General features: G+C 49.4%; 1 protein-coding gene across 2 annotated transcripts; it reads left to right on the top strand.

The window, feature by feature from the left end:
- Window positions 1–520: 520 nt before the first annotated feature.
- On the top strand, window positions 521–6,817 carry CD8A (CD8 subunit alpha). 2 transcript variants are annotated; one of them, XM_012472956.3, is made up of 6 exons: window positions 521–1,168; window positions 1,250–1,603; window positions 2,182–2,292; window positions 2,499–2,609; window positions 3,355–3,385; window positions 5,457–6,817. In XM_012472956.3, exons 1-6 carry the CDS (start codon window positions 1,120–1,122, stop codon window positions 5,506–5,508), a joined length of 708 nt encoding a protein of 235 aa, XP_012328379.3. In that variant the 5' UTR covers window positions 521–1,119; the 3' UTR covers window positions 5,509–6,817. The 2 variants fall into 2 exon arrangements, with proteins under 2 accessions (XP_012328379.3, XP_064234037.1); XM_064377967.1 differs by lacking the exon at window positions 5,457–6,817 and adding an exon at window positions 4,184–5,450 and having other exon boundaries at window positions 1,105–1,168.
- Window positions 6,818–11,626: the final 4,809 nt, after the last annotated feature.

Genomic DNA, 11,626 nt, shown 5'->3' with positions numbered 1-11,626 from the left:
CAATGCAGACCATGGGAGGCTGCAGGAGTGACGTTGTCAGATCCCCTTTATGAGAATAATAATAATTTTTTTTTTTTGAGACGGGGTTTTGCTCCTGTTGCCCAGGCTGGGATGCAATGGCACAATCTTGGCTCACCACAACCTCCGCCTCCCGAGTTCAAGAGATTCTCCTGTCTCAGCCTCCCATGTAGCTGGGATTATAGGCACCTGCCATCATGCCCGGATAATTTTGTATTTTTAATAGAGGCGGGGTTTCTCCATGTTGGTTAGGCTGGTCTCGAACTCCCGACCTCAGGTGATCCGTCCGCCTCGGCCTCTCAAAGTGCTGGAATTACAGGGAGAATAATAATTTTTATAACAACTTGGCTGGAAGACAAGTCAGGAGAGAGAGTGGTGTGGAGGCTCTTGCAACGGCCCCAAGAAGAAATGAGGCTGTGTGGTTAGTTTAGCCGCTAGGTGAAAGCCCGGAAGGGTGAGGTCAGCAGCGCCACCCAAGGCTTCGTCTGCTGCAGCCCTCATGGAAATCTCCTGGGGGAAGGGACAGAGCCCTTCCTCGGTGAACACCGCGGCTGCTCTGCCCGAGTTCCCGAGAAGCGGGCAGGTCGCTAGCTCTTCTTCCTTTTCAGTCCTCAGTGCCCATTTTGCCGATAAAAAGCCCCAAAGTTCAAGAGACGCCTTTAGTGAAGGCAAAGGAAAGGGACACTCCCCTCCTTTCCTGCCTGCTCTCGCCCTCACTTCTTGAAATCTTTGGTCTCTCTTCACCCACTCTGTCAATCTCACAAGACAGCCATTTCCAAGGACTATTTCCAAATCCTTTTCCTCATCCCCAAACCCGCAGTTTTCAGCTGTCCCCAGCTGCCCCGCCAGACTGCCTCGACGGCCCCACTCACGCCCCGTGTCCTCACCCGGCTGGAAGGCGACAACCGCGAAAAGGAGGGTGACTGTCCTCGGCGGGGGCTTCAGGTGACATCACATCCTCCAAATGCGAAATCAGTCTCCGGGCAGGTCGAAGGGCGCAACATCCCCCCACTCCCCCGGTCTGCGCCCCACCGGCTCCCGCGCGCCTCCCCTCGCGCCCGAGCTTCGAGCCGAGCCGCGCCGCGTCCTGGGGAGCGCGTCATGGCCTCGCCCGTGACCGCCTTGCTCCTGCCGCTGGCCCTGCTGCTCCGTGAGTTTGTGACCCCCGGGAAGGCAGAGGGTGGGGCGGTCGGGGGGCGCGGGACTCAACCTCGCTGCCTGCTGCCTGCAGACGCTGCCAGGCCGAGCCCGTTCCGGGTGTCGCCACGGGATCGGACCTGGAACTTGGGCGACACGGTGGAGCTGAAGTGCGAGGTGCTGCTGTCCAACCCTGCCTCGGGCTGCTCGTGGCTCTTCCAGCGGCGCGGCGCTGCCGCCAGCCCCACCTTTCTCCTATACATCTCCCAAACCAAGCCCAAGGTGGCCGATGGGCTGGACACCCAGCGCTACTCCGGCAAGAAGATGGGGGACAGCTTCATTCTCACCCTGCGCAACTTCCGCGAGGATAACCAGGGCTACTATTTCTGCTCGGCCCTGAGCAACTCCATCATGTACTTCAGCAGCTTCGTGCCGGTCTTCCTGCCAGGTCCGGGCGCGGGGTGCGGCGCCTCCCCGCGTGGGGCTTGGGGTTCCCCTCACTTTGTTTTCCTCACGGAGGCCCTGCTTTCAAACCTCCTAGAGCACCTGGAAACGACTTAGATACTGTTCCCATTTCACAGACGGGCAAACTGAGGTTAACCTGCGGCTGACTGGGGACTGGAGATGGCTTTTTAAGTCCGGCTGATCTGGGCTTGAGTTCGGATGCTTGCGTGGTTCTGGGCAAACAACTTAAATTCTCTGCGCCTCTGTTTGCTCGTGGGTAAAATGCGGACAGCAATCAACCCGCGCTCCAGGGTTGCTGGTTCAGCCCAGGAGAGAGGCCGGGTGCCAGGAAGCGGGCTCCTGCGCTCTAGCCCCAGGCGCCGCGTGCTCAGGGCTGAGCCAGGGCCGAGCACAGGGGTTGGCGAGCATCCCCGGGTCTTCATCCCGTCTCGTCTGCCATCCCTTCTCCCAGGAAAACCCGGGGGAGGGTCCCCCATGGGGAAAGGCGCCCGGGGCCAGGCTGGGTAGGGGCCGGTCCATAACCCCAGCCTGGCCCCGGACCACGCTCTGTTGCTCCTGCAGCGAAGCCCACCACGACGCCAGCGCCGCGACCACCCACACCAGAGCCCACCACCGCGTCGCAGCCCCTGTCCTTGCGTCCACAGGCTTGCCGGCCAGCGGCGGGGGGAGCAGGTGAGACGTGCGGGGTCCCGGGGCGGGGGCGGCACGGACCGCGGGGAGAGCCCATGCCAGGGGCAGCCCTGATACTGTAGGTAGAGCCGAGGGCTGTCCAAGTGGTGGGAAACCGAGACCTGAGGCCAAGAGACGTGTCCGGGACGGTGGGCCGGGTCGGGGGATCCCGGCCCGCTCCTAAATGTTGTTGTCTTTGGTGTCGTCAGTGGACACTAGGGGGCTGGACTTCGCCTGTGATATCTACATCTGGGTGCCCTTGGCCGGGACCTGCGGGGTCCTTCTCCTGTCACTGGTCATCACCGTTCACTGCAATCACAGTAAGTCCCGAAGAATCGCGGCGAGGATGAGTCCGCCCAGCTCCCGCCCTCGGCGCTGCTAGCGACAGGCAGACCTTGCAGGCGGTGGGTTGAGATTTCTGGGACTCCCGAGCTGCCCCACAGGTACAGGCACTTCTTTCCTGGAGATAAGACGCGAGAGAGCCCTTCCTGCTCCTTCTCGCGCTCTTGGAGAGGTTTTGGTAAGATAAACCCCTGTTCCCAGAGGGGCGCAACGGGTGTGTTCCGTCAGCGAAGCCCGCAGCTCGCGCACAGGTAGGGACACAGGACAAACGCCCGCCGGGAGGGGGCCGCTGTGGCCCTGGGTCAAGCGCCCATAAGGGTTAGGTCAAAACCACGACCAGTTCACCCTTGGTTCCCTTCCCGCGAGCCGCCCACCCCGCTTTGGGTCCCATGCAGGGGAGGTGCCGGATCAGGTCCACAGGCTCCTCGCGTTCACTCACGTCTATAGTTGCATTTTTTTCTTTAAATTGATGCTTGAGACGAAGGATGGATGAGAAACCCTTACCTGGGTCTCAAGAGTTATAATCCTCAAAGAAATAGGGGAAAGGAAGGAGAATTCGTAGGGGCAATTCGCTATCTGCCCCATCCAATTTCAGCCCATGATCATTCTGAAATGATTTTTTTGTAAAACCAAAAAACAAAACAAAACAAACAAAATACCCCGTCTTTGGGGACTACTGGTGGATAGGGGTACTCACTTTTTCCCTTCTTTCTCCTTGTCCAGGGAACCGAAGACGTGTTTGCAAATGTCCCCGGTGAGTCTCTTTTGAACTCCCAGCTTCACCTTGGGCAGCCCTGGGATGGGGTCCTGATTTCCGCAGCAGCAAATAGTGGGAACTTTTCCTAAAGGGAGGTCATGGCCGTGGAGTCCTGGGGCAGGGAGTCAGCTCGTTCCAGAGCAAAGAAAAGCTGAGGCTGGCATCTGGCCTGCATCCTTGAGAAAAAGGAGGCCCGGGTTAGGCTGGTGCCGAGAGCAGTGTGACTCCAGTAAATCTCCATCTTATTTGGCCTGGCACTTAAAAAACAAAACAAAACAAAAAAACGAATGGCTTTGATTCCTAATTTCTCTGTATCATGTAGGGCCTTGGTTTTCTGCCAAGGACTGGAGTAGAAAAAAGGGGAACCAGATGCAGGGACAATTCACTATCTGGCAGTTCAAGTGACTGCCCCATCCAGTTTCAGCCCACGATCACTCTGAAATGATTTAAAAACAAAAACAAAAAACACATTTTCTGTTAAAAACCTCCTCTCTTCACCCGTTGGCTGAGGCATCCCTGTGGTAGCATCTAACAAGTGCCTGCTGTCGCCAGGCACTGTGATAAGGGTGATACTCTCCATCTCTCTTAATCCTCACAGCAACCTTGTCCCATCTCACAGCTCATCGGCTCAAGGATTAGGAAACCTACCCAAAGTGGCAAAGGCACGATTAAACTCAGATTATCAATAATAATAGCCATTTGATGAAAGTTACCATACACGTTACTTGCTTTATAGATTTTTTTTAAAGTTTTATAACAACCTTTAAAGTAGTTACGATCACCTCCATTTTACAGATAAGGAAACTGAGACTCAGAACACTTAATGATTTGTCCAAAGCCATACTGCCGGCAAGAAGTGGAGCCGCCACTTCCAGCCAAGGCTCAGACACCTTCCCGTGGTTGCAGGCTGAAGTGTTAAGGATAACCGACTATGTACACCAGTTCTTTCCAGTAGATGAAATAGTTTACATTTTATACCTTTTACATTTTATTTTTGCATTTTATACGCCTTTACATTTTTCTGAGGGAATCCAACTTCAGGACTTCACACACTGTTATCTTTAACAACGGAAATGCAATGAATTTCCAATGCATATGTTATAGGTGATATACCACGGAAATAAAGACTCTTTGAAACAGTTGGGTGTTGTGGCGCGTGCCTGTAATCCCAGCTACTCAGGATGTTGAGGCAGGAGAATCACCTGAACCCGGGAGGCAGATTCAGTGAGCTGAGATCGGGCCATGGCACTCCAGCCTGGGTAACAGAGCACGATTCCATCACACACACAAAAAAGGAGAAAGTTAGTTTTTTAGCATTTTTATTATTCAGGGTGCACTTGGGAACTTTTGCAGCAGAATCATCCCTTTTCTCTATCTTTTCTGAAAACTCTCATTTTGAGATGAATAACTGAGAATAAAATTCTGCCTTAAAATACAAAGCTATACAGATTAAACACATCTGGGGAATTTCACCACCTGAATTAATATACTCAGTGATGACGGCGGGCAGCTCAGCTTCAACAGAGAGGTTTTAGAGGGCTGAGAGTGCAGACATGACACTCATGATGAATTAGCATATTTAGGAGGTGCTAGCCTGGTGCTGAATTAACACACATTTTTAGCGTAACATCATTTGGCTGATGGTGGTGATTTGCTGACATCCTCCTCTATCCCTGTGATCCTCCGGGGCTGAGACTCAGGTCAGCTAATGACTTTGGTTATCAGTCTCACTCTCGCACCTCTGTGGAGACCTTGACAAGGGCTCCAGGAAGCTAGACTAACTCCCTATAGATCCTGGCTCAGCCACCTCCTAGATGTGTGAGCTTAGGCAAGTTTAACTTCTCAGCTCAGTGCCCACCCCAAGGCTGCTGTGAGGATTACAGGAGATGGTGCAAGTAAGGCACTGAGCAGAGGTGCTCTGCTGAGGTTGTTCCCCCAGTCCCATGCTGGCGCCCCAGGGGCAGGTTCTCAGATCTTTCAGAGGCTGGGGGTTTGGGAGGCTGGACATGGATGGATGTTGCACTGATGGGGTTCTTGCTACGACGATGGTGGCTTTCCTCTCTTTCAGGCCTGCGGTCAAATCGGGAGGCAAGCCCAGCCTTTCGGAAAGATGCGTCTAACGCTGTGCGACAGCCACTACATTACTTCAAACTGAGATCTTTCCTTTTGAGAGAGCAAGTCCTTCCCTTTCATTTTGTCCAGTCTTCCTCCCTATGTATTCATTCTCATGATTATTATTTTAGTGGGGGTGGGGTGAGAAAGAATACTTTTTCTTTATGTGTTTGACGGGAAACAAAACTAGGTAAAATCTACAATACACCACAAGGGTCAAAATACTTTTGGGCGCACATTGGGGTTGCGGGTGGAAAGGGGCAGGCCAGAGCCGCCCGCAGAGCCTTGTTCTCAGAATCATGCCGACAGAGCGGGAGGCACCCAGCCATCTCAACCTCCTCTCCGCCCATTTTACAAAGGAGGAGGCTAACGCCCAGCGACAGCTTGATCAGAAGCACACAGCAAGTCAGGGTTGGAGCGGGAGCTGGAGGGACCTTGTTTCCCAGCTCAGGACTCTTTCCTTCACAGCATTCAGGGCTTTCTTTCGGAGGCCCCCGTCTCAGGGTGAAGTGCTTGAGTCTCCAACTGCAAGGAAACAAGTACTTCTGGATAACCTGGGATACTGTGCCCAGAGCCTCGAGGAGGTAATGAATTAAGGAAGAGAACTGCCTTTGGCAGAGTTCTATAATGTAGTTGAACAATATAAAACTTTTTAAATATATATAATAAAGCCTAAAATTGTATAGATCTAAAATAAAGTGAAGGCTGATCTTCACCCTGGAAAATGAATCCCTCTGTCGCTAAAGAAAATCTCTGTGAAACCCCTATGTGGAGGCAGAATTGCTCTCCCAGCCCTTGCCTTGCAGAAGGGCCCATGAAAGAGGAGAGGCCACTGCTTTACACATAGAGTTTGAGCATCAGTGAGGTTAAACGAAGGCCCTCTTGAATCTCTGAATTTGAGATACCAGATTCAAACATGCTGTTGGGATCACTGATGACTTTTTACACTTTGTAAAGACAATTGTTGGAGAGCTGCTCACACAGCCCTGGCCTCTGCTCAACGAGCAGATGCGCGGATGAGGCAGACCTGACTCTCTTAAGGAGGCTGAGAGCCCAAACTGCTGTCCCAAACACACATTTCCTTGCTTACCGTATTATACAAGCAATGCCTGCCACCATTAAAGGGAAAAAAACTCAAGTAGATAAGGAAATACGAACCACTCATAACTTCTTCACCTGTTAATATGGTGTACATTCTTCCTGATTACTTTCTACACATACATGTAAAATATGTCTTTCTTTTTAAAATGGGATTATACTGTGCTGTTATAAGTGGCTTTAATGAATAAACATTTGTAGCATCCTCTTTAAACAGCATCCCATTTTGATCGTGTCATCATTTATTTAACTATTACCTGTTGCACATATCTTTGTTTCTTTAGGAAAAGACCTAAAAGTAAAATTATTTAATCAGTCCCCACCTTCACCCTGAGCCTGCCATTTTCACATCAATCAAAACAGATTAGCTTCACCCTGCATCACCCTTCTTCCTTTTGCTCTTTCTTGGTAACAGATGTGACGATGCTTCTTTCATGACAAATCACAAAGTCATCTTGTTGTTGAGGTAAAATATACGTACTGAAAATTGCTAAGTTGTAAATGTACAGTTCGATAACATCATAAAGCAAACACACATCCATGTAACCAGCCCTCCAGAAGTCTGTTGTAAATTTTAAAACCAAGATACTTTTAGAGAACAGAAAGCAAGGGTGGCTTTCCATTCCCTAAATGAAGTATCCTGTGTGTGAAAGCAGAAGAGAAAGCTGAGAAATTTCCCATGAGACAAATTCTCCATGTCCCTCCTCCCTGAGCCCAGTTGATCAGAGCCAGGAGGTGCCTGGCACACTGAGGGCCCAGTCAGGGCAGGTGCCGGGTTTCGAGGCCTCCTGTGGAAGTAGGGCCTGGGCTCCAGGCTATCTCTGGATTCCCTGGGAAGGATGAGGCAGAGCATCTCACAACAGGTCTCTCCCCTTCTCGTGGGAGAAACTAGTGAAGTTAACCAATGAATGTCAAAGAATCTGTGCCAGGGCAAAAACAGGAAAAGGGCATTTCTGCCACAAGCAGCATTTCCTCTTCAACCTGGAGCTCAAAGTTGGTGGCAGTGAGTGTGGAGGGGCTGCCCTTGGGAGGCTGCAGAGAAGGCCAAATACTTACTGATTTTTTTTATACCCTCAAAAAAAAAAACCTGGATTTCACTTGCCACAAGTAAAATGGTAAACAATAATTTGGAAGTTAAAAATACCAATATAGGAAAATGGATTCATAAGAGCTAGCCCTCTGGACCAGGAAGAAAATAGAAAACAAATCTGCAGGCCATGCAGGCCTAAAGCACACTCATGGTAGGCTGTGAATTCAGGCTTAGGAATCAGCGACAACCACAGACATCCAACCTGTTCATTCTACACACGCAGAAGGAGCACTCCACAGCCAGCCTCGGGTCCAACAATGTTTCATTGCCAATTGCTAGCCTGAGACATGGGTTCTACACACCTTCTTATGTGCCCATAAATATTTTTTTTGACCCTGAAAAACACAAAGGAGAGAAATGACTCCTTTATTATGCTGGAAACTGGGTATGAGCTGGCTGGAATCCAGCCTCAATGTGGTTCATTTAACATGCATTCATTTAATAAAAACATATCCTATTTGTGGAAGAAAAAAGCCAGAGAGAAATTTGTCATTTCCTTCTCCAGCTGTTCCATTGGTTTTAAGAGCGCCCACCCTACCTTTGAAAATTCCTCATGAATCTTTATCCAAGTGGGTTAGGGAGAAATCTCCCTTTTCTACCAGCCAGAAACAGCCCCCTTCCTGCCCTGGATCTGTGTGCAAATACTTCTCTGCACACAATTTTATGAATACCTGGGGCAGCACCACTTAAGCTGCTCCTAAAAGCAGGGTTGAGCAGCATTTCTCCACCAAAGAGAACTAAAGGAGGCCTCAGTAGCACAGTGGTTAAATGCAGAGGCTCTAAACCAGCCTCCTGATGCCGGGCACGGTGGCTCAGGCCTGTAATCCCAGCACTTTGGGAGGCCAATACAGGTGGATTGACTGAGCCCAGGAGTTCGAGACCAGCCTGGGAAACATGGTGAAACCCCATCTCTACAAAAACTACAAAAAAAATTAGCCAGGTATGGTGGTACACGCCTGTAGTCTCATCTACTCAGGAGGATCTCTTGAGCCCAGAAGTTTGAGGCTGCAGATAGCCGAGACCACGCCACTGCACTTCAGCCTGCGCAATGGGGCACAACCATCTCAAACAAAAACAAAAGAAACCAGCCTCCTGGTTCTGCTACTTACTTAACTACGTGTTCTCTAGCAAGTGACTTGATTTCTTCATCCCTCAGTTTCCCCACTTATAAAATGGAACTCATAATAGTCCCTACCTCAAAGTACATGAGTTTATACATGTTTTCTCAATTGCCTGGAACAGCTACTGGAACATGGTAAGCAAATAATAAATGTATGCTAAAAAAATGAACTTGTACTGAATTTTTCCAAACCAGTGCCATATTGATTATATTCTGAATGCAGCTCTATGAGTCTGATTCTTCCCATTTCTGTTATTCCCCCAAAAAAGTAAACAGTAACCATTCCTGACCGATATTACATATACCCCAGGATCTCAGCACCCCGTGCACAGCAGGGTAACTGCATCTCAGGAAAGCTCTGTCCCAGACAGACTCAGCCCCTGACAGCACTGTGTCATTTGAAATTCACCTCAGCCTTGAATCCTGAGTGCCACCACCCCACTTCTGCTGTTGATGGCTATGGTCATTAATTCTACAAGGGAGCTCTGGCACCGTGTTATATTAGGTTAGTTGGGATTTCACCATGTTGGCCAGGCTGGTCGCGAGCTCCTGACTTCAAGTGATCCGCCCGCCTCGGCCTCCCAAAGTGCTGGGATTACAGGCGTGAGCCACCATGCCCAGCCACTAAATGTCTTTAAATAGAATAAAAAGGCCAGCCCCAAGTGAAATTTGAGAGAGTTTGCACAACCCACACAGTGTATCTCATTTAGATCTCAACAAAACTATGATGTAGGAACTACTATCATTCTACTTTGCCGATGAGGAAGCAAAAGTGTAGGAAGTTTCTATCACTTATCCTCTGGGCAGCTGAGGAAGGGCAGAGGAGGAAAAAAGTGTGCTGTACTATTTTGCCATCTTGGCACCTACTGAAGAGCCCTCCATCCCTTCAGACACATCTCACCTCTGAGTGCCAGTTACTATTTCTCCCTTTTCTGCTCCGCCTTAGCTGACCGTCGTCTGCAAATGTCATTTATGTTTCATTGACTTAATAAAACTACTAGTTTATTCAATGTTCACCATAGGTCAGTATCTCATTTAGGTCTCATCAAAACTATGATGTAGGAACTATTATCATTCTATTTTACAGATGAAGAAGCAAAAGTGTGGGAAGTTTCTTTCACTTGCCCAAGAGCACACAATTAGCATCTGAAAAGACGGTAATGTGTCCAACTGAGACCACGTTCCCACACAGGCCTGCAGCCATACGCAGCAAATAAGTTGCCAGGTGGGGTTTCCAGGAGAGGCTCCTAGAGGGGCTATCTCAACGGAGAAGTTTGCTCTTTCCCCACCCACCTCCTCCTCCTTCCTGTCTGGAACACAGCTAGGATTACACAAGAGTAAATTTGAGGTAGTATGTTAAGACCATGGAGCAGAAAGGAGTCTAGGCCCCTGATGGTCATGAAGCTACCATACAAACCCCGTGCAACCTACTCCATAACTGCCACTAAGCCTAGTCCTAAGGGCACACGCTAGGAAGAACAGAGGCCCTCAGCCCCATATTTCCTGAGCCACCCTTGAAAGCTTTCAAGACAATATAATAATTTCCTGTGAAATTCCTCTTTAGGGCAGATTAGCTCACTAATCTCAAATATCTAAAGACAACATAGTCTTGTGCTTAAGAATGAAAGAAAACCTAAAATGCGTTTCTAATTATTCTGAAGGGGAGAGCTTAGTCTTGAATGATAAGGACATGTCTTTCAAGAAACATTTTTACGTCAGAGGGGAAAAGATGTTATAGAATCCTTCATTTGAATGAATCCAACACTTGAGCGGTAGCTAAATGTATTTATTTAGAGGCAGAGTCTCACTTTGTTGCCCAGGCTGGAGTGCAGTAGCCTAATCTTGGCTCACCACAACCTCCACCTCCTGGGTTCAAGCAATTCTCTTGCCTCAGTCTCCCGAGTGGCTGGGACTACAGGTGCACACCACCGTGCCCGGCTAAGTTTTGTATTTCCAGTAGAGATGGGAGTTTCATCATGTTGGCCAAGCTGGTCTCGAACTCCTGACCTCAAGTGATCTGCCCACCTCGGCCTCCCAAAGTGCTGGGATTACAGGCGTGAGCCACTGGGCCCAGCCACTAAATGTCTTTAAATAGAGTAGAAAGGCCAGCCCCAAGTGGAATTTGAGAGAATTTTACACAACCCACACAGTGTAGGAGACCAGTATAAGGAGACCAGTGAAGTTAGAAATTCATCCTCTTAGAAAACATAGATAATAGAAAGAGTGAGAATAGTTAAAACGCTAGAGCAAAAAAGCCCACTATCACTTGAGACAAGAACATCATACTGCTTCTCTAAATAACAGCAGGTTCAGAGCATTGTGTGACGAGCACATTGCCTTCCTGTATTTCCTTCAAGACATTTCTGACTCTCAGATATGACACTGATTCTCGCTTAGAGAACAAGTCTGCCTTGTTCACCATTCTATCTGAGATCTCCAAGAGTACCCGAGACCAATACTCAACAAATACTGTGGTTTTTTGTTTTGGCATCTGTATCACAACACCAGCTAGCAATAGATACCTTTCTTTTTTTCTGAGATGGAGTCTCGCTTATTGCCTAGGCTGGAGTACAATGGTGTAATCTGGGCTCACTGCAACCTCTGTCTCCTGGGTTCAGGTGATTCTCCTGCCTCAGCCTCCCGAGTAGCTGGGACTACAGGCGCCTGCCACCACCCCCAACTCAACAAATACTCACACTGACCTTAATTACCTACTGTCCTCCCTGGCTCTAGCCTTGTCTCCTCCCCCAACCACGCTTCATCCCATTGTGGCCAGAGTGGGCCTTAAAAACATGCAACTATTAAAGCTCTCCTTTCT

This window comes from Aotus nancymaae, unplaced genomic scaffold (genome assembly GCF_030222135.1).
Source record: "Aotus nancymaae isolate 86718 unplaced genomic scaffold, 86718_ANA_hifiasm-v0.15.2.pri h1tg000017l, whole genome shotgun sequence".
NCBI classification, from domain to species: Eukaryota; Metazoa; Chordata; class Mammalia; order Primates; family Aotidae; genus Aotus; species Aotus nancymaae.
This window is presented reverse-complemented; position numbering and strand designations above follow the sequence as displayed.